This window comes from Muntiacus reevesi, chromosome 2 (assembly GCF_963930625.1).
Source record: "Muntiacus reevesi chromosome 2, mMunRee1.1, whole genome shotgun sequence".
NCBI lineage: Eukaryota > Metazoa > Chordata > Mammalia > Artiodactyla > Cervidae > Muntiacus > Muntiacus reevesi.
This window is the reverse complement of record NC_089250.1, coordinates 260,171,319-260,193,541: the sequence shown is the minus strand read 5'-3', so window position 1 is coordinate 260,193,541 and position 22,223 is coordinate 260,171,319. Positions and strand designations below refer to the sequence as shown.

Genomic DNA, 22,223 nt, shown 5'->3' with positions numbered 1-22,223 from the left:
CTCCCCAGCCTCTTCCTTCCCCCTGGCCTGGGGCTGGGTGGGGAGGGGCAGTTCCTCTTTCCTTCCCAAGCGCCGAGGAGGCCCCAGCTCCCAAGGGGCTAAGAAGCTGGAGCAGTGGTGAGGGGGGAGGAGCTGAGCCTCACTCTTATAAGACCCCCCTCCCCCCCCAGGAAGCATGAACAGGAAAGACAGCAAGAGGTGAGAGGACCCTCCCCAAGGACACCGGGAGCTCCCTAAGCCCCTGGGTCTTTCTCGGGCTGCAGGGGAGGGTTGGGGAGGTTCTGACGAGGCGGGGGCACGGTCGAGCTACTCTCGCAGCCGCCGCAGAAGCAGGGGGCGCCAGGTGGAAAGATGCTTCGGGGTGTCCAGAGAAAGTTCAGGCTGGGGCTGTTGGCTCGGGCGGCTGTGTCTTATCCTTGCTCTGCTGGAATTCGAGCTGCTCGGAGCCCATTCTCCCCCGCACCCTTCACGCCCCTCAATCATCCTGGCTCCCTAGGCTGGGTGTCTCTGTCCTCCCGGGGGTTTTCTTGGCTGCTCGCTAGACTGAAACTCCAGACTCCTGCAGGGCAGGAGGGGAGGGGAGTGTGCCAAGGGGCAATGCGGCTTCCCTGCCTCTTAAGCGACTCCAGGCTGTCCCCCTATGCAACGGCGGGGGAGGTGGGGGGCAACAGTCCGAAGGTAAGGGCCTAGCAGCTGGTTATGACCACAGGTTCTAGAATAGGCTTCCTATAACCTGGACAAGCTTGCCCTCCTGTCCTCACAGGGGCAATGTGGCTGCATCCCTAGCTGGGGCAGCTTCCCCTTCCTCCCCCGGCTTGTCTCTGATGGCAAAAGGTCCCCTCCCCTATAATATCCAGGAGTTTAGTGGTGGAGACCTGGCTTCCTCATTCTCTGGCTGTGTGACCCTAGGTCAGTCACTTGCCCACTCTGTGCCTCAGTTTCTTCTTCAGTCAGTAGAGCAATCGTAGCCCCTCTTCAGACGGGCTCATAAGCCCTCGGTGGTACAGCCTAGACCTGTGGTTCTCAAGCATGGGCACATATCAGAGCCACCTGGAGGCCTTCTAAAACACAGGCTTCTGGGCTCACCTCCAAGGTTTCTGATGTCATAGGTCTGAGGTGGGGCCTGAGAATTTCTATTTATGTCAAGTTCCCAGGTAATGCTGTTGGGATTGGACCTCCTTTGAAAATCTCTGGTCTGAAGACAGGTGTTTACCTCTCTGCCCGGTACACAGTGGGTGCTCAGTAATGCCAGCTGTTACTTGACAACATTCAGTACTGATTTACTGAGCCCTCAGGATGCTCCAGGGACATAGCAGTGCCCTTGTTATGGGGGTCTCCCAATTTCTGTTCACCCCCATCCCCCCAGCCTGGCTTTCAGTTTGCTCTATCACATTCTCTCTCTGCGTCTCAAATCTAACTTTCCCACCCCTGGCCACTTAACAGCCTCAGCAAACTTAATCCCTTATTTAGCACTTTTGAAGAGCAGGGCATTGAATGTTCATAATAAATTCCTGGGAAAGGTCCCAAGATGACTTTCATTTTTCACATGAAACTGAGGTCTGAAGAAATGATGTCATTAACATAAAGTTACACAGCCAGCACAAATTTCTCCAACCCAGTTTTTTGGTTTTTTTTTTTTTTTGGCCTCAAGGCATGTGGGAAGTTAGTTTCCTAATCAGGGATTGAACTTGTGCCCCTGGCAGTGTAAGCATAGAGACAACTGCTGGACCACTAGGGAAGTCCTCCCAACCCAGTTTTATCTGACTCCTTTGGAAGCCAAGGCTTTCTGCCTAGATTCTGCTCCCTCCTTCCTTCACCACCCCTGTCTCCCCATTACCCTCGTTCCCCAACTAGAACAGGAGCCTCAGGGAGGCGAAGGACAGAGTGAGGGCTATTTTTAAACTTCTTGAAGCTGCCTCAGCCCGAGGGACCACGCCCAGCTCTGAAGAGCCCTGGTGAGGCCACATTGCACCCGTATCTTCTCTCCAGGCTCCAAATCTAGAGACCCAGGCTCATAGCTGAGACTTCAGTCCTGCTGAAAGGCTGGCTTGGGGAAGGGGGTCTGTCACCTTAGTGGGGATCACGGAGAGGGGGAAAAGAGAGAAATGAAATCTCAGGGGTCTGGTTCCCTCCTGAGGGCTCAGGGGACGACGGGTAGGTGTTGGAAGGCAAAGGGGAATTCTTTTTTCTGGTTTTTTTCCCCAATTTTTTAAATTCAATAATTTTAATTAATTTATTTATTTTCAGCTGCACTGGGTCTTCATTGCTTTTTTGCTTCGGCTTTCTCTAGTTGTGGCAAGCAGGGGCTACTCTTCATTGGGGTGCTCGGGCTTCTCATTGTAGTGACTTCTCTTGTTGCAGAACCCAGGCTGTAGGCGCATAGGCTTCAGTAGTTGTGGTACACAGGCTTAGTTGCTCCATGGCATGTGGAGTCTTCCCGGTCTAGGGATCAAACTCATTTTCCCTGCATTGGCAGGTGGATTCTTATCCATTGAACCAACAGGGAAGCCCTGCAAAGAGGAATTCTGAGGAGCAGCCCTGAAGGCAGAACCTTCCATGATTCCCCCTAGGGAGGACAAGAATAGTTCTGGGGGTCTTCTCTCCATGATTCCCTGAAAGGCCTGGAGTAACCCATCTGCCAGCAGGAAGTCTCTTTCATGAGGTCTTGGGACCACACAGTCAAGGGGAATTTGGGGGCAGTGGCCGGTGGAGAAGAGTTCTTATGATTCCTCATGGGTCCTTACTAGTCCTGGGGGGGTCTTCTCCCATGATTCCCTGGGGGGGCAATCAGGGTAGCCTTAGGGGTTTTCCCCCTGGTTCCCTTGGAGTTTGCCTGTAGGAGATGGCTCCCATGATCTGGAGTACTGGGGTTTTCTCCTATGGATTCAATGCAGGTCAGGACTAATGCCAGCCCCTTGCCTTTAGGAAGCTTCTCCCAGGATGCTTTGGGGCTTTGGGGTCGAGAAGAATGTTGGGGGTCTGCCTGAAAGAAGGGACTCCCATGAATCCCCAGGGGATGTTCCCACAGGAAATCCCACCAGGAATGCCCAGGCAAGACAGGGGGGCGGGGCCGGCCCCGACAGGCTCGACGCCACAAGACATGCCCCAGCCCCCGGGAAATCAGCAAGGTCATGGCTTCCATGGCTCTGGGTATGCTGAACGAGGGCGGCTGCAGCGAAGATGAGCTGCTGGAGAAATGCATTCAGTCCTTTGGTGAGTCTCCCCCGTCCCTGGCCAGCCTCCCCCAAGTCTGAGCTTGGGCCAAGCACCCACCTCTCTCCGGGCACAACTTGAGGGGTACAAAAACAGGAGCAGGAGTATGTGGAATGAATCTCAATAGTAGGAACACAAGAGATACCTGTGTTTCATTTTCCTGACCTGCATGGACGGGGCGGCAGGGTGGGGGTGGGGGGGTCTGACTCTTATTTCCATCTTCAGCATGACTTGCCAGGCACGATGTTGGTCCATGCACAGTCCAGACGAGGAAACTGGAGCACAAGGAGGCCAGGTTGTGTGCCCGAGCTCACAGACGGAGTCACTGGTAGAAGTGGGGTTTGAGCCAGGCTGTCCACCAGGGGCCATTCTGACCCAGAGTCCCCTTCTCCTGCCTGCAGACTCGGCTGGCAGCCTGCGCCGCGGGGACCACGTTCTCAACATGGCACTTGCCATGCACAGCTGGGTGCTGCCTTCTGCCCACTTTGCTGCCCGTCTGCTGACCTTATATCCTCCCGGGGCCATAAGCAGTGGGTGGAGGGCGGAGGACAGACGTGAGAGCCTGTGGGGACGGGGTGAGCAGTTAGCCCTGAGATGCTGGATGACCGAGCCTTGACCAGAACTCAAGTACCAAGAGGCCACAGGGAGCAAGCAGGAGCTGAGAAGGCTGCAGATCTGTCACCTGGTCAGGTAGGCCTGGGCCAAGACTCCACGCTCATGATAACCCAGGAGCTTCACCCTGCTGCCACCCCCCAAAAAAACACTTTCCAGAGACTATGCAGTCCTACTCCCCTACATCCCACTTCTGAGAACCCCCTGGCTTGTTTCCTAAAACCTCCCAGGTCTCCTCCTTAGAACCCTCACCTCTTAGAGACCCCTGACCAGATCCTATGGACCCTTTCCCAGCTGGTACCCCAAGACCTCCAGCTCAGATTCCTGAAATTCCTGAAACCTCCCATGTACCCACCTAGCTTCTAAGATTCCGCTCACCCTGTTACCCCAAAATCTCACCCCATAGGCCTCCAACCTAGTCCCTGAGACCCACCCCCACTATTGTGCTTTCAAACCACTTCCCAGAGATTGCCCAGTCTATCCTCCATAGATCCCTCAGCCTGTACTAAGAGGCCCCCAGGCCTACTCCCAGAGCTCCTCCCAGCCTGGTGCCTCTCTGAACCCTGGCCTTCCAGAGACCCACCTGTACATATTCAGAGTCACCACCCCCAAGCCCAGCACCTAGAGATCCCTCAGCGCGAGACCCCTTACAGATACCTGCGTCCCTCCCCCTAGCCCCATCCCACCACCTCTAAACCACCACCCAGGTACTGGCTGACCCATCACCCTGAGATGATGCACCAGGACCCCCAGTTAGAAGAGGTTATAGGCCGCTTCTGGGCCACTGTGGAGCAGGAGGGTAACTCAGTCCAGCAGAGCCTAGGAGACTTCTCCAGTCGGTGAGTCAGCCCCTTCCCCTCCCCACTGACACCCCGACACCTCCCACCCTGAGTCCCTCTAATACCCTGCCTCTCTTTGCCCCCAGGCTGAGCCCAGGTGGCCCAGGCCCCCCACACCCCATGAGCAATCCAGGCCTGGGCAAGAAGCGCAAAGTGTCCTTGCTTTTCGACCACCTGGAAACTGGGGAGCTGGCAGAGCACCTCACTTACCTGGAGTTCCGGTCCTTCCAGGCTATCACAGTAAGGATCCCTCTCCTCCCAACTGAAGATAGCTTAGGGTGGGGCGGGGCCGGGCTGGGGCCAGGCAGGACTGAGAGGACCCAAACTGTCAAACTTGGGTGCTAGAGGGTACAGGAAAATGAGTTAAGCTGGCTGAGTACAGAGCCCCCAGGGTTCACATCCTATCAGCGCCTTCCTACCTGTGTGACTTTGAATTAGTTTCTCAGCCTCTCTGGGACTCAGTTTTCTCATGTGTAAAAAGGAGGTCATAATATTTCATTGGCTTGTTGGGGAAATTAAATTAATATGTCCCTTTAAAAATGCTCATCACAGGGGACTTCTCTGGTGGTCCAATGGCTAAGACTCTGCTTTCAATTCAGGGGGCTCAGGTTCGATCCTTGGCCAGGAAACTAGATCTCACATGCCGCAACTAAGAACCAGTGCAGCCAAATAAATAAATATTTGTAAAAGGCTTGTCACAGTGCCTGGCACATAGTAAGTGCTCAAAATATTTTTATTAATTGTTCATTTATTTGAGAAGCATTTAAATACCCTGTGCTTCGGCCTGTTTTCTGTAAAAGGGGGGCTTAGCTCCTGCCTCATAGGTACCTGGTGACTCAGATGGTAAAGAATCCACCTGCAGTGCAGGAGACCTGGGTTTGATCCATGGGCAGGGAATTTCCCCTGGTGAAGGGAACCACAACCCACTCCAGTATCCTTGCCTGGAGAATCCCATGGGCAGAGGAGCCTGGCGGGCTACAGTCCACGGAGTCGCAAAGAGTTGGACACAACTGAGCAACTAACACTCATTTTCATAGAATCAGTGCCTGATCCAGAGTAAATGCCATCCAGTTGAACATTTGAAATTGGCATCGTTTGACATATTTTACCTACTCAAATGATCATTTAAAATGCTTCAAACTATATATGTATTCAGTTATTGCCATCTTGACATCATTTTGAGGGTAGGTGGGGATCTGGTTCCTTAATGTGAAAATCTCCTGACTGTACACTGCAGTGGATGTGGGTATGTAATGTTGACCCCTTGTGCAGAACAAATAGCAGTTAGTTCTGTATCCTCTTCTGTACACAAGTCAGGTATACTGTTGAGGGCAATAGACTGGGTTCCCACTGTGACTTGGGCCGGTGTGACCCTGGGCAAATTACTAAGCCTCTCTGTGCCTCAATGACCTCATCTGTAAAATGGGAATCATATAGTATTCAACTCATCAATTTGTAAGGTTATGACAGAGGGCTCAGAATAGTGCCCAGCTTTCCTTAAACGTTTCTCCTCAGATGAGAGGGGCCATGGTGACATGTTATGGCCTGGCTAGGACATCGGAGGTCGTGACTGCTTGGGGTATGGGCGTGTGAGGGGTAGGGCCTGAGCGCCAGGGCCCACCCTGACGCCCACCTCTCCCCCAGCCCCAGGACCTGCGGGACTACGTTTTGCAGGGCTCTGTGCGGGGCTGCCCGACCCTGGAGGGCTCCGTAGGTCTCAGCAACAGCGTGTCCCGCTGGGTGCAGGTCATGGTGCTGAGCCGTCCGGGGCCCGCACAGCGAGCGCAGGTGCTGGACAAGTTCATCCACGTGGCACAGGTGAGGCCCGCCTTCTGCACACCTGCCCCGCGGGGCTCTCGGGCTGTGACGTCACCATCTCCTGGCCCCGCCCTGCCGCCTCTCGTCCCACCCTGGCCCTGCCCCAGAGGCCTCAGTCCCATTGTTCCAACTCAGGACTGTGATGGCACTTCTTCCCTGGCCTTGATTTCACCACGCAAACCCGCAAGGGCCCCACTCCTTGGTCCCAGACGTGGCAGGTGACGACGTTCGTTCTGACCCCGTCACCCAAGCCCTATGCCCAAACATTCTGTCGCCAGGACAACGGAAGAGGAGGCTCCTTCTTGCCTCCACCTTTGCCTCATCCCCTGCCCCGGTCCCTGGGCCCCAGCTGCCCCTTCAGGACAGTGACGGCATCCGGCCCCATCACTGCAGGTCTCCCGAGGCCCCGCCGCGCCCTCCTCCCCTCCCCCCTCCTCCTAGGTTCCCTCCCTTCTGGAGAAAAGGGAAGCCCTCCTTCCCCCAGCTGGCCGCGCCCCCTTGCGTACTTCCTCGCAGACCACGCCCTTCCTCTGGCGTCTTTCCTCGTCTTGCTTCCCCTCCTTGACCCGCTAGACTTAGAGGTTCTGGCCTCTACCTGGGGTCTCCTCAGCCTGAGAATCTTATTTCTCCCTGGCCCCACCTTCTCCCCGCAGCGACCTCCGCTCTTAAACTTGAAAAGGGGAGGATGAGGTTATTGCTCCAGATGACTGGCTGACCCCGCACCTGTCTCTGATCTACCTGACCCCTCCATATCACTCTAGCCCCACTCACCTCTGCCCGGCCCCTAACTCCCGCCCAGAGCACAGGCCTTCTTACCCCTCTTCCCCTGACTCCCGGGGCAGAGACCGCCTACTTGCCTGACACCCTAACATCTCTCTGAATCCTCCACGCCTGACACAGACCTGTTGAGTCCCCAAACCGGTCCAACTCCCCATACTCGCCTGACTCCCCCCACTTTCATCTGACTTCACATTAGTCTATTATCTGCATGACTCCCGGGTAATGCCCACATACCTGCTTGCGGCCCACTCCTGCCTGACACATCTCACCTGTCTGATGCCTACACGGCACCCCTGCCCACATGCTTAAGACTTCATCTCAGCTGGGGGGATGCTGTCACTTGAACCCCCAATTTACCTGTCCTCCGTGTGGTACCCACCACTTCTGCATCACCTTCTCTCCCTAGAGGCTCCTCCAGCTGCACAATTTCAACACGCTGATGGCAGTCACAGGCGGCCTCTGTCATAGTGCCATCTCCAGACTCAAGGACTCCCATGCCCACCTGAGCCCTGACAGCACCAAGGTGAACCCCCGCTGCCCTCCCCAAAGTTCCAGTGATAATTACCCTGAACACCCCCACTTTTCCCAACCCCCTCCACCCCTTCCCAGGAGCCCTGGAGCCACCTGGAGACCTTGCTCCTCCAAATCCGACAGACCCCAGGCTTTGTCCTCTGTCACTCTTCCTCCCTCTTCACCCATGGTGCTGACCTCTCTATTGAGTGTCTGGTCCTGAGCGGCACTGGAGGGAGACAGATAAGAGATGCTAGCAGAGAACTTGCAGTCTAGGTGGAGAGCGAAATGATGCCCCCAGGGATACCAACATTTGGGCCACCCATGGGAGGAGCATGGGTTGGGGATATCCTGAAAGTGTCTTTTTTTTTTTTTTTGAAAGTATCTTAAGGAGAGTGCGTCATCCATGAGTCTGGTGTGTGGCTGAGGTCAGGACATGGCAGGATATTAGGCTAGAGATGCCCCAGGGTGGGGGGCAGGGAGGATCCTGTTGTCTTTTGCAAGTTCAGCTAAGGTGTCTGGCCTTCATCTAGAGGGCAGTGGGGAGTTAGGAAAGATGACAGCACCCATGATCAGAGTTGGGTTTTTGAAAAATCACTCTGGCCTGGGGAATGGGAGATAGTGGGGCCTTTCTGAAGTGGGGACCCAAGAAAAAGAGCAGTCTGGGTAGTGCTGAAGCCAGTGTGGGACATGGAGGGGTTTGGGGAGAGTTCCAGGATGCCACTGGGCCCCTGGGGGTCCAGAGGCTGGTGGGTACTCCCCTTCAGGGAGCTGGGGGAACAGAGCCAGCCTCCCCCATTCCATGCCCCTCCCACACAGGCCCTGCTGGAGCTGACAGAGCTCCTGGCGGCCCACAATAACTACGCCCGTTACCGCCGCACCTGGGCTGGCTGCACAGCTTTCCGGCTGCCTGTTCTGGGAGTGCACCTCAAGGATCTGGTGGCCCTGAATGAGGCGCAGCCTGACAGGTTGCCTGACGGCCGCCTGCACCTGCCCAAACTCAACAGTCTCTACCTGCGGCTGCAGGAGTTGGCAGCCCTGCAGCGACAGGAACCCCCGGGCAGTGCCAGTGAGGACCTTCTGCACCTGCTCACGGTGAGCTGCCCTGAGCTGCCGCGGCTGAGCTCCCGAGACTGCACCTGTAGGGCCCTGCGATTTAGGGTCCTGGTGGATGAGGGTCAGGACAGAATAGTAGAATAGCACTGGCATGCATGGGCTTTGAAGCCAGAACTTGTAAGTTTTGTTTTCACCTGTGTGATCTCAGGCAAGTCACTTAGCTCCTCAGCCTCAGTTTCCTTAACTGCAAAATGGGAATACTAATAGGACCTACTTCAGAGAGTGAGTGAAAAGAATCAATAATATAATTCATGTAAATATCACTCATATAGTTCACACAAAGTACTTAAAATAGTATCTGGAACACAGTGAGCTCTATATAAGTAATGCATTTTGGGGGACTTCCCTGATGGTCCAGTGGCTAAGACTCCAAGCTCCCAATGCAGGAGAGCCCAGGTTCGATCCCTGGTCAGGGAACTAGATCCCACATGCTGCAACTAAGAGTTTGCATGCCACAACTAAAGATCCCACATGCCACAACTAAGACCTGGCACAACCAAATAAATAAGTTTTTTAAAATGTGTTTTTCCCCCAATTCGCCGAGGAACTCAAACATCCATTGATCTGAGCTCCAGCATTGCTTTGGGCTTTTGTACTCCTAAACTTCAAGGTTCTGAGCTTCTCACACCAACAGATCAAAATTCCAAGCTATAACATATTCATGAATGTAAGCATGTTACACAGTACCCAAAGAGCACTACATTCCATCCTCACACTCCTACAAGGAAGGGATCCTTATTTACCCATTCTACAGACTGGGAAACTGAGGCCCACAGAGGTAAAGCCATTCGCCTCCTGTCCCACAGCAGGCCAGCTTCAGAACATGAGTGTTAACATATGTTAACCATCACACTATGCCCCAAGACTGCAAGTGTGCAGTTCTGGCTACATTTTATTTTACATAGATAGATAGGAAGATAGAGGATTTCTTTCTAAAGAGCAATAAATTGACAGAGACTGGGATTTGGAGGACCATGTAGTCAAAGACTGAAAAGTTGACTTTCAGATCCTAAGTCAGGACCACCAGCAAATCGAAAATGTGGGGCTCCTTGTTTGAAATTACTGAGAATTTCAAGAGGGTGACAGCAGGGCCTTAAATGAACTGAAGGCCCTTCTATGTGTGGGGCCTGCTTCTGAAGCTGGTCCTGTCCTCTGATGATTGATGCCTAAGCTGCTATGCTTTGCTGGCTCTGAGGCCATCAGCCCAAATATTTACTGAGCACCAGCTGTGAGCCAGGCATTACTTTAGGCACTTAGGCTCACAGCAGTGTGTGCATCAGGAAAAAAAAAAACATTTGCTGTCTTGTGGGGCTGACTTCCTTGTGGGGGAGATAGCCAGTGAAAAAAGTAAATAAATCATATGGTCTTTTAGATAATAGGTGCTATAAAGAAAACTAAAGCAGAAACAGACAATGGAAAGTGATAGAGGTTTGCAATTCTAAATAGGATCCAAAAAACCTCAATGAGAAGATGGTGTTTCTGGACTAGGAGGCCAGCGGTATGGAGAGTGAATGGGGGCTCAGTGGGAGAAAGGACCAGGGGGGTCCCAGGAGAGAGGGGTTTTGGAAAGAGGAGGAGATTGGGGGTCCGGGCAGTCCTAGCTTGCAGGGAGGAGGATGGAGACAAGGAGGGTTCTTAACATCCTGCCCATCCCCAGCTTTCCCTGGATCTCTTCTACACGGAGGACGAGATCTATGAGCTTTCCTATGCCCGGGAGCCCCGCTGTCCCAAGAGTCTGGTGAGACCCCAGCCCTGACCTCTGACCTCCAGCCCAAGCCTCTGCCCTGACTAACTGTGCCCCTCTGTCCCTGCCCCAGCCACCCTCCCCCTTCAAGGCGCCCCTGGTGGTGGAGTGGGCCCCTGGTGTGACGCCCAAGCCTGACACGGTCACTCTGGGTCGGCATGTGGAGCAGCTGGTGGAGGTGAGGAGGAGCCCTGAACTGGAGGAGGGATCTAAGACTGTGGGGACCCTGGGGACTTCCCTGGTGGTCCAGGGGTTACGACTCCACACTGCCAACGCAGGGGGCACGGGTTCGATCCCTGGTCAGGGAACTAAGATTGCACATGCTGTGGGGTGTGGACAGAAGATTAAAAAAATAAGATAATGGTGGGGACCCTGATCTGACCTTCCCATGCTCCTCCCAAGTCTGTGTTCAAGAACTATGACCCTGATGGCCGCGGCACCATCTCTCAGGAGGACTTTGAGCGACTCTCAGGCAACTTCCCCTTCGCCTGCCACGGGCTTCACCCACCCCCCCGCCAGGGGTAGGTGCTCCCGACTCCTGGGTTCCCGTAAGATGAGGACCTGGGGTAGCCAGGGCTCCTGGGTCTGGGAGAACAGGGCTAGGCCTGCTAAAGTACAGTCTCTTCCCCAGGAGCGGCTCCTTCAGCCGTGAGGAGCTGACAGGATACCTGCTCCGGGCCAGTGCCATTTGCTCCAAGCTGGGCCTGGCCTTCCTGCATACCTTCCAGGAGGTCACCTTCCGCAAGCCCACCTTCTGTGACAGCTGCAGTGGCTTCGTGAGCATTCTGCCCACCATCACCCTGAGGGATCCCTCCTGGAGTGCCCTAACTGTTCACAGCCTGGGCTGGGAAAGCCAACCCTCCCTTGTGGCGCTCACAACCCCCAAGCCCCAGATAATCCCCATATTCAGGAAAATCCTCCAGCCTCAAATAGTCCCCGTACTTCACAGGGAAGCCTGGTGCTTTAGTTCATGGGGTCACAAAGTCAGAAACAACTGAGCGACTCAACAATAAACACTTCACAGAAACCCTAAATAATGGATATTCCCTACACCCTGGATAATTCTGAAGTCTAGATAATGCCCAAATCCCAATATCCATCCTGGATAATTGACAAACCCTGTATAATAAGGGCTTTCCAAGCGGCACAGTGGTCAAGAATCCACCTGCCAATACAGGAGTCACTGGAGACACAAGTTCGATCCCTGGGTCGGGAAGATCCCCTGGAGGAGGAAATGGCAACCCACTCCAGTATTCTTGCCTGGGAAATCCCACAGAGGAGTCTGGCGGGCTACAGTCCATGGGGTCGCAAAGAGTCAGATACAACTGAGCATCCACGCACTGGACTGGGTGGGTAGATTATCTGCAAACTGAATCAGGCTCCCAAGTCTCTAGGCCTCAGATGATTCAAACGCTACGATTTCCAAAACCAGTTGGATTTGGAAATCTGTCCTCCAATCTGTGTAATGGACAGATCTCTCACTCCCAAACCAAGACTGATTCGCAAACCTTGGTTGCTTTCCGAATTCACTTCTTCATTCACTGAATAGACACTGAGCACCTCCATGGTGCTAGGCACAGTTATAGACTCTGGGCGGGGGTGGAAGGGGACAGGTGGAAACAGAACAGACACAACCCCTGCCCATAGGATTTATGTTTTATTAACTCCAGATTTTGTCCAATTCTCATATCATAGGTGACTCTCCAAATTTGGAGATAAATTTCCAAATTCCTTTAGTCTCCCAGACCCCACATAGGCCTCTAGCCTTGGGAACTTCCAAAACCTGGATGGTTTCCTCCAGACAGCCCCTATCCCTACCCCAATCACAGCCCTCCCTGTATTAGCCTAGGTAACCTGTTCTGCTCTCTTCCCAGCTTTGGGGTGTCACCAAGCAAGGCTACCGCTGTCGGGGTGAGTGGAGCATCAGTAGAGAAAGGGGAGCTAGGACCTGCAAGCTGGAAGAAGGGGGACGTGGACTGGGCCTCTGGCACTAACCTCTGAATCTCCCCCAGACTGTGGGCTGTGTTGCCACAGACACTGCAGAGACCAGGTGAAGGTGGAGTGTAAGAAGAGGCCAGGGGCCAAGGGCGATGCGAGTCCCCCGGAAGCCCCTGTCCCACCCACTCCAGTTCCCCAGGCCAGCTGTGGTGAGACCCAGGGTGTGGCAGTCCTGGGAAGAGGGGCCTGGTGGACAGATGGGGATTCATTCCGCGGTCCTGAGGCCTTTCCCATCATACCTACGTCCCTCCCATCTGCACCCCTGCACACAGGCTCCGAGGACCATCTCTCCTACACGCTGTCCCTGGAACCTGAGCCTGGGTGCCACGTCCGCCATGCTTGGACCCAGACAGAGGCCCCACACCCCTCCTGGGAACCAGAGACGGTGAGGAGGAACTGCCCCCCCCCCCAACTGGATCCCGGGAGACCAGCCTAGTTGCCTGGGGGAACCCAGACAAGACTTGGGGAAGCACAGGAAAGTGAAATGATACAAAAGTCCTCAACTGCTTGGGTAGGAGGGTGTAGATAATGGGCTAATTTTTAATGTTGATAGCAATTTCAGTATGTTGGTGGGGAGGGGAAGGGGTAACCCCTAGTACAAAAGAAAAAGTGAGTTTAGAAAGAAAAACAGAAAGAAAACCAGAAGATGTCAAGAATAAGGCCAGATAGATCAGACACTATTAATAAATAGTGGAGTAAATTCCCCGCAGTGAACCTGAACATTGTACACTCCCCACGTCACCCCATGTTATCCTCCTTCCAGGTCCCTCTGCCAGCGAAGGCCTCACCACCCACCGAGTCCTCCAAGCTGAACTCCTAGATGTTGCCTTGGTCTCGTCTCTTCCCCACTTCCTCCTCCAGAGTCAGTCTCAAGTCCTATTATTCCGTCTCCTTCCCATCCACATGGCCTCTGTTGAAGCTTCTGTCCTGTCTTACTCCAAAAGAAAGTTATTTTTTTCTTTTGCATCTGAGTGGCTGTTAATTGTATTCCCTTTTCTTGCATGTTTAGATATTCGTGCAACTCTGTGTTGGATACGTTTAGACCTAGCCTAGGTGGCTCAGTGGTCAAGAATCTACCTGCCAGTGTAGGAGACTGGGGTTGGATCCCCGGGTTGGGAAGATCCCCTGGATGAAGGGAATGGCAGCCCACTCCAGTATTCTTGCCTGGAGAATCCCACAGACAGAGGAGCCTGGCAGGTTATAGTCCATGGGGTCGCCAAGAGTTGGACACAACTGAGTGACTATAACAACATCATCATCTTGCCAAGTCCTTAAATTCCCATTTTACAGATGAGGAAACAGGCTCAGCGAATTCAAACCGCTCACCAACGCGGACAGAACTCCTGAATGTTAAGAGTCAGCACTCACACCCAGCTTGTCCACCTCTCACATGGAAGCTACTGACCAATATGCTGCACTGATGTCAGCATGGGTCAGGAGCAGGAGGGGACAGCAGGTAGAGTTCCAAACTCTGAGGTGGGAGAGAACGCCAGAGAAAGGTAGAACAGGGAGGGAGCCTCTGAAACCTAAGTCAGATCAAATCCCTTCTCTGCTTAGAGCCCTCCGGTAGCTCCATCTCACTCAGGAAAACCAGAGTTCTCACTGTGCCCCACCCCACATGGTCTGCCCCTGTCACCTCTCCAGCCTCCCTTCCCAGCACTCACTCCTCACTCATCCTGCTTCAACTACACTGGCCCCAGTGGCCCCTGATCATGCCCAAAACTACTCCTACCTCAGGACCTTTGCACAGGACACTCCCTCTGCCAGGAGGGGGTCGAAGTGGCTCCCTCTCAGGGGTTTAGGTCAAGTATCACCTTCTTAGTGAGGCCTCCCCGGATCACACAAAGCTGCAATCCCCCCCATAGTCCCCCAATCCTGCCTTCCTGCTTTATTTCTCTCCAAAGCCCTTTCCTCATCTGACAAACTAAACTTTCTTGTCTGCCCTTCCTCACCAGAATGGTAACTCCAAGGAGACCAGGGAGTTTTATTATCTGTATCCCCAGTGCCTAGAATAGGCCTGGCACACAGTGGTTATTGACAGATATTTGTCCAATGCCTGCCTGTCTCCTGCCCCATGCCCACAGGAGCAAAGGTTGTTGAAGAGAATGGGACTTGAAGGGTCAGAGCAGCAGGGGCCTGTTCAGACCCAGGGGACAGAGACCTCCAATCACCTCAAACCTGAGCACCCCTGACCTGGCCCCCACAGAGACAGGTCCTAGGGCTGCCATAAATTAGATTTATTTTCCAGAGAACACGGTCCTTGGTGTTGAATGGCAGATGCAGGGAGGACTTTTGGGGCTTCAGGAACAGGGAACATGGGGCTAGGATGCCAGGTGCCAAGAGAAACCCTCAGAGTGACTCCTCGGAGATTAGCATCACATGAAGGAACCCTCTCCGCAATCATCAGTCCCCCTTTACTTCTTCTTCTTCTTGCGGCCCCAGCACTGGCGGCCTGCCTTCCGCCCGCCTCTGTCCTCTCTTCTGCTCTGCCAGCTGGGCATGGGAGCCTCCAGCTCATTTGGGCGGCCCCCCCGGTCTGGAACACTGCCCATAAGCACCTGAGAGATGATTAGATTTGAGTTTCAGAGAAGAAAAATATCTTGGACAAGGGGACCAGAGACCCAAGAGAACAGCAGGAAGGGAAGGGCAGATTTTGGGACTTCCCTGGTAGTCCAGTAGTTAAGACTCCACACTCCCAATGAAGGGGGCACAGGTTTGATCCCTGGTCGGAGAACCAAGATCCTGCATGCTGCATGGTATAGTGGTGGGGGCTGCATGGTGGGAGATACAGTCCTGGAGCTTTCAGTCAAGGGGCCTCAGCAAAAGGGGAATAAAGGGGAGGGTGATGATAGGAGGTCCACATCCCCAGCAATATGAATGAGGGCACTTCAGCTTTTGTCTGTTTCATATTTGGGCTTTGTATAACATTTCCAGCAAATCAGTGTTTTGGTTTTTTTTTCTTAACTTAAAATTTTGCTTCACTTTTTGCTGTGCTAGATTTTATGCCCTAAGAATCATATGTGTGCTCAGTCATTTCAGTCAGGTCCGATTCTGTGATCCCATGGACTGTAGCCCGCCAGGCTCCTCTGTCTATGGGATTCTCCAGGCAAGAATACTGGAGTGGGTTGCCATGCCCTCCTCCAGGAGATCTTCCTGACCCAGGAACTGAACCTGTGTCTCTTATGTCTCCTGCATTGGCAGGCAGGTTCTTTACCACTAGCCCCCGCTAGGAAGCCCAGGTCATATAAGAGTGTTTAAACAGAGAGGTATGAGGCTAAATTTTAGCCTAATCATTTGAACAGAGGGTACTTTTGCTTTTAAAAATGGTTAAGAGACTTCCCTGGTGGTCCAGTGGCTAAGACTCTGAACTCCCAGTCCAGGGGGCCCAGATTCGATCCCTGGTCAGGGAGCTAGATCCCACATGCTACAACTAAGACCCAGAGCAGCCAAATAAATAAATAAATAAATTTTAAAAAATAATAAATAAAAATGGTTAAAACCCAAAACAACAGACAGACTGAGGTGATGGGGAGGATTTTAAGCCAAAGCAGGAGAGGTGGGCAAGGACTCAGTAAACAGATGGACTTTGTTTTGAAGGCACAGGGGAGCCATAGAAGAGTTTTGAGCTGGGGAAGGACATGGTCAGATTTTTGAGTTGGAAAGTTCCTTCTAAATGCCATGTGGAGAGGGAAGGATAGAGTGGTGAGTCCAGAGGCCAGGAACCTAAGGAGAAGGCCAGAGCAGCAGCCCAGGCAGGAGAGGACAAGCTCGTCCAGGGCAGAGGCAGCTGAAAGGCCAGTTTGAAGGCCAAGGGTGTTTGGCGCCCTTCCCCATTCCCAGGTGCTCACCTTGTTGACGGCACAGCAAGTCCCTCGGCGGGCAGTCTTGCTAGTGGCTGGGACAAGGCGAGACAGATCAGCTCGGGCAGCCAGGACGTGTGCAATGGAGACATCTGATTCTGAGGTCAGAGCCTCTCGAATTGGGATCAGTACTGACTTCATGGCCTCTCCTTGGGCCTACGAGTTAGTGGGAGAACATACCCATGAGCCCTCCCCAGATGGGACCTGTAATCTTGAAAGCATCTCTCTTCCCTTCTCAGGCCCACATCTTTTTTTTTTTTAATATTACGATCTTTATTTGTTTTATCAAAGTATAGTTGACTTAGAATGTTATATGCTTCCTACATCTTTTATGTATGTTTTTTGGGGGAGGAGGCATGCCACGCAGCATGCAGCACCAGGGATCCTAGCTCCCCAACCAGGGATTGAACCCCTGCCCTCTGCAAGGGAAGCATAGAGTCTTAACCACTGAGCTGCCAGGGAAAGCCCTCACATCTTTTAATGAGGAGTACTGCTCTAAATACCCTGCCTGCTCAGACCAGGAAATTCTAGAATGCCCTGGGGGCCCAGAGATTCCAGATCCCCAACCTCAGAGGATTCTAAAATGTCCTAGGTCTCAGAATCAGCAAGAGGGTCATATTCCTGGCCCTCCCTTCCTCCCCGCTGCAGCCACAGCTGCCACAACTGCTCCCGCCTAGGTCTTCTGCCCACACCTCAGCCCGATCACTCCAGTGGAAAGCAGATGTGGTGAGGTCAAGGCGCTTGAGGAGGAGGCAACGGCGGCAGCCGTACTGATCCCACAGGCTTTGGGACAGAGACGCCAACGCTTCCTGGGGGGAAAGGTCTCAGTCACTCCAGGGGTCGCCCTCACTCCCATCTCTGGATGAAAACACTCTTCACTTAAAGTCATACACAACCTTACCCATCTGGGTGCGTCCAGTGGGTGGTTGAGGAGGGGCTGCAGGTACTCTGGGGGCAGGGAAGGCAGCAGCTCGGAGATCTGATGGGAGAAGGAGGAAGATAGAGTTAACTGCACAGAAATCGGATAGACTCCTCTGTGAACCCCAGTTCCCTATGACCCTGAGGACTCCGGCCATAGAACCAAGAATGGCGGTCACAATTCTGCTGATGAAAACATCAGAGGGGGTGGCACTCCTCCTGGAGCCTCTTTTGAAGAGGGGGCTCTCCCCCTGCGAGGAAGGTGGGGTGACCCCGGTGTGGAGGGGACTCTGGCTACCTTGGCATGCAAGTCCCGAAGCAGCTGACAGGCTGGGGTCCCCCGCGTGGGTCTGGGCAGCCCCAGGGCTTGGAGAGTAAGGATCAGTTCCTGGACCATGTCAGGTCCCTCCTCTGCCCCCTCCCCACAGAATGGCTCAGGGTTGGGATCCAGACGGAAGCGCAGGCGGAGGAGGCGGGCGGCCTGGACCTCAGAGCAGAGAAAGCCTAAAAGTAGGGGAAAGGAGCAGTGCAATCAAGGAGGGCCACCACCCCACCTACCCGGGTCGAAAAGTTCAAGCGGCTTCCAAACTTGCCGCCTCCGAGTTCCACCCACCTAGAGCCCTGACTCCACCACCAGGATAAGCTCCACCCACTTCGAGACCCAGCTCCTTCTGCAGAATTCAAACCCTGCCCACTTCGGAACCACCCTGTCTGACTCCGTTACCCAATTTACCTGAGCTTCAAGAACCTCCATCAGAATCCTAACCCCGCCCACCTCAGAGCTTTTAGCCCGCCCCAGTGTTCTATTCCACCCGCCTCTCACCCGCTCTAACGCCTCAAAGTTTTGAGCATGCCCCCTGGGGGCTGGGGGAATCCTGGCTCCACTTCAACGTGCGGAGCCCGACCCGCTAGAGGCTGTAGCCTCGCCCACTTCCGCATCCCGGCCCGCCCCGCAGCTCACGCAGCAGGCGCAAGCGCGCGTTGGGTTCCCGCAGTGAGGCCGCGCAGTCCCCGCCGCAGAGCTCGCGGTCCGGGCAGTGCAACTCCCGCAACAGGCCGGCCAACTGCCGCAGGAATTCCTCCTCTGCGCCGGGACCTACTGGAGGCGGGAGATGGTCAGGGCGTGGCGGCGGCACCCAAGGCTCCAAACCTCCGACCTCCCTCCAGGCGTACCGTCGCCGGCCCTCAACGCCTCCGTGCCCTCCTCTCGCTCCCGCTCCAGGGCACCCAGAGTCGCCAGCTCCGCCGCCAGCCGCGCGCACAGCGCCCTGAAGTCTGGGCACGAGGTGCCCGGCGACGCCGCCCCCGGGCAACCCTCATACCTGCGGCGCCGCCGAAAGAGCGGGAGGGTGTGGGAGAGGTTAGTAGGAATTTCTGAGGGAAGACCTGCCCCTTCCTGCACCCCCAGTCACACCCGGCTTCCCTTACCCCAGGGCCAGCAGGTCCCGGGCCACTGCGGCCCACTCCTGCTCCTCGGCCTCCGCCCCCTCCATGCGAGTGTCGCCTCTTCGTCAGGCGCGCGCCCCCTGCCGGTCGGTGGGAGGCTCCGCCCCCGGAGCGGCGTGCGCGCGGCCCCTATAACTGACCAATCAGCCTCTTCTCGCTAAGGGCCTTCGTCATTCCAATTGGTGTAGAAGGAGGTAGAACCCGCCCCCAGGTTCACCGCCTTAGCCGAATACTAGAGCGCGTCCCTTCGGGTAACCAGTAAGGGCGCTGGAAAACCCACCTGGCTTTGTAAAAATCCAGAGCAGGCGTTTTGGATCCCGGCTGTCGCGACAGACCAGCGGTATCGCTCCTGCTGCGACATAGAAGCAGCTTTTCCTCCGACTCCCTCAAATGCCCTCTGCTCTTAAAGCATCCCATACCAAATATTGTTCTCCCAACTCCGCTCTAAGTCCAGAAACCCGTTTCCTCCTTTCCTATTTAGAGCTGGAATTCTCTCCGGGACCAGGAATCCCAGTTACTCACACACACAGCCGAGTTAGTCTTCATAGATCACAGTGCGTCCATCGATCACAGTATGTATGCACCTTCACCCCTCTGCCTCACTAAGCCTTTCAGAGAGGGAGCAAGGGTAATATACCATGGTGATTAAGAGACTGCACTCTACCAGTGCAATTTGGTCCGCAGGCAAATGTTAGGTATTTGATTCCACCATTCACCGTCGTTGTGTTCCTGCTAAGTTGCTTGACATCTGTGTAATAACGCTTATCTCTCACAGTTGTTTGTGAGGATTAGTCCTGTATGTAAGTGCTTAGCAGACATCTAAGGGGTACTCAATTAAAAATGACTAACAGAGAGACTTCCCTGGCTGTCCAGTGGTTAAGCCTCCGCCCTTCTACTGGAGGGAACACTTGTCCAATCTCTGATTTGGGAACTAAGATATCGTATGCCACCTAGTGCATTTCGTGTGTGGTACTAGGTTAGGTATTTTATCTCCATTTCATGAAAGAGAAAACTGAGGTGCAGTAAGGATGAATCATAGAGTGAGTCGCATGGTGGTGCCAGGACTCAAATTCAGATCTGATTCCAAAGTCCATGCTTTTAACCACTTAACCTATTTCTATTGTTATTACTGCTCTTGCTTTTGTAGCTGTTGTTCATATTAGTTTTCCAGGTTTACTCTCTTCCCAACTCTGTCCTGATCTCCAGTAGTTTCTAGATATTTCTACTGGGAGTGAGAATAGACTGGAAGTAGAGACTCTGAGGAGAAAAAGAGCCAGAACCTGATTCTTAGGGGGAGCTGCTAAGTCACTTCAGTCATGTCCAACTCTGTGCAACCCCATAGACATCAGCCCACCAGGCTCCCCTGTCCCTAGATTCTCCAGGCAAGAACACTGGAGTGGGTTGCCACTTCCTTCTCTAATGCGTGAAAGTGAAAAGTGAAAGTGAAGTCGCTCAGTCGTGTCCAGCTCCTAGCGACCCCATGGACCGCAGCCTACCAAGCTCCTCTGTCCATGGGATTTTCCAGGCAAGAGTACTGGAGTGGAGTGCCATTGCCTTCTCCGCTTAGGGGGAGAGTCTGCCCTTAATTTGGTTCCTCCCTAGTCCTGTCTACTCCATGGCTGAGTACTGGGTCAGGGGGCAGCAGTTGTTGACCTTAATATTAAAAATTGTTCAGATCAAAGCCATGGAGTCATAACCTTGACTCTTCTTTTTATGGTGTACTCCTTATCTAAATTGAGCTTTCCTGGTGCTTTAGATGGTAAAGAATCTGCCTGCAATTTGGGAGACCTGGGCTTGATCCCTGGATCGGGAAGATCCCCTGGAGAAGGGAATGGCAACCCACTCCAGTATTCTTGCCTGGGAAATCCCATGGACAGAGGAGCCTGGTGGGCTACAATCCATTGGGTCACAAAGAATTAGACACAACTCAGTGACTAAACAACCACCACCTCTTAGGATAAAGAAGGCAGGATAATGACTTTACAACTAAGCAGCTAAGACTTTCACTTTCATATCTAAATTGAACTTGACCTTCAAAACAGATCCACTATCTTTCCCACTTCTCCTGGCCTCCACTCCTCTCACCCTCGTCCTGTGCACCACTGTCTCCCCCTGGACCATCCTAGCAGCCTCCTCCCTGTCTTCAAGCCTCCCCCCACCCACCAGCCCACCAGGATCTGTCCCCACAGGCAGCCAAAGGGAACTTGTGAATAACTGAGTCAGGTCACATCAGCTGTGACATAGAAGCTCCAAGCTCCCATGCTTGGAGACTCCTGTAGCTTCATGTCACTCAGGGTGAACAGCAAAGTCCATGCAATGGCTTGCAAGTTCCCAGAGATCTTCCCTGTCACCTTTCCCACTTCTTTCACCTTTCTATCTCCTAAGCACCCTCCTTGCTCCTCCCCTCTCCAGCTCCCTTGACGTCCCTCAGACTTATCAGACTTGCTCCTCACTCAGGGCCTTGCACAACTGTCCTTTTTACCTGGATTGCTCTTCCTACAGACAGCCCCAGGACTCCCTCACCTTCAGGACTATATTTAAATGCCATCCTCCTCCATGGGGCCTTCCTGACCACCATAGCAATAACTGTATCCCCCATCTTCACTTTTTTTCTTTATAGGATATATCATTTCTTAGTGGTAAAGAACCCACCTGCCTATGCAGGAGACATAAGAAACACGGGTTCGATCCCTGGGTTGGGAAGATCCCCTGGAGAAGATCATGGCAACCCACTCCAGTATTCTTGCCTGGAGAATTCTATGGACAGAGGAGCCTGATGGTCTACAGTCCATAGGGTCACAAAGAGTCAAAGAGTTGGACATGACTGAAGCAACTCAGCATGCATGCATATATCATTTCTAACATGTTATCTCCTTCACTATATGTTATCTCCTCCACTAACATGTTATCTCCTTCACTATAAAGTTCATAAGTTCCTTGTGGGAATGAATTTTTCTGTTCACTGTTTTATCCCCAGGACCTAGAACAGGGTTTGGTATATAACAAGTGTTCAGTAAATGTACTTGTGGAGTGATTGGATGTATAAAATTCAGCCCGAGGGTCTGCTTGGGACTAAAGGATGAGAAGGGGAAGGGAGGATTTGTCTGGTCTGGTGGCTCAGGAAGATGTGCGGATGGGGTGCATCAATGCAAATAAAAAACACAGGCTGAGACTTTGTCACAGACATTTCTTGGAGCCGATATCTCATGCCCCCTCCCCCGATGACAAGGCTGGTCTTCGGCCCCCATCCTCCCCCACTACTTCAGCCTGCACTGATAACAATATTGAGGTCACAGACTGGCTTAGAATCAAGATCAGGAAGATAAATATTGAGGTGCCTCCCCCAAGCCTGGGGGCCAAGCATCCAAT

General features: G+C 53.5%; 2 protein-coding genes and 1 non-coding gene across 6 annotated transcripts; 2 read left to right on the top strand and 1 right to left on the bottom strand.

Annotated features, from left to right (window-relative positions):
• Window positions 1-70: 70 nt before the first annotated feature.
• RASGRP4 (RAS guanyl releasing protein 4) lies at window positions 71-13,596 on the top strand. 2 transcript variants are annotated; one of them, XM_065926032.1, is made up of 17 exons: window positions 71-198; window positions 3,029-3,213; window positions 3,615-3,720; window positions 3,841-3,903; window positions 4,533-4,664; window positions 4,751-4,904; window positions 6,309-6,482; window positions 7,669-7,785; window positions 8,592-8,867; window positions 10,546-10,626; window positions 10,706-10,810; window positions 11,035-11,153; window positions 11,264-11,408; window positions 12,507-12,543; window positions 12,645-12,779; window positions 12,903-13,015; window positions 13,394-13,596. In XM_065926032.1, exons 1-17 carry the CDS (start codon window positions 176-178, stop codon window positions 13,448-13,450), a joined length of 2,022 nt encoding a protein of 673 aa, XP_065782104.1. In that variant the 5' UTR covers window positions 71-175; the 3' UTR covers window positions 13,451-13,596. The 2 variants fall into 2 exon arrangements, with proteins under 2 accessions (XP_065782104.1, XP_065782105.1); XM_065926033.1 differs by lacking the exon at window positions 71-198 and adding an exon at window positions 3,439-3,508 and having other exon boundaries at window positions 3,056-3,213.
• On the top strand, window positions 9,232-9,305 carry TRNAW-CCA (transfer RNA tryptophan (anticodon CCA)). The gene has a single exon. It is a non-coding gene; the product is annotated as a tRNA-Trp (tRNA).
• FAM98C (family with sequence similarity 98 member C) lies at window positions 13,415-18,957 on the bottom strand. Of its 3 annotated transcripts, none has more exons than XM_065926034.1 (8): window positions 18,837-18,957; window positions 18,582-18,730; window positions 18,370-18,504; window positions 17,707-17,912; window positions 17,392-17,469; window positions 17,183-17,299; window positions 16,479-16,646; window positions 13,415-13,561 (listed from the first exon to the last, which is right to left on the bottom strand). In XM_065926034.1, exons 1-8 carry the CDS (start codon window positions 18,899-18,901, stop codon window positions 13,415-13,417), a joined length of 1,065 nt encoding a protein of 354 aa, XP_065782106.1. In that variant the 5' UTR covers window positions 18,902-18,957. The 3 variants fall into 3 exon arrangements, with proteins under 3 accessions (XP_065782106.1, XP_065782108.1, XP_065782107.1); XM_065926035.1 differs by lacking the exon at window positions 13,415-13,561 and adding an exon at window positions 13,729-15,188; XM_065926036.1 differs by lacking the exon at window positions 17,183-17,299.
• Window positions 18,958-22,223: the final 3,266 nt, after the last annotated feature.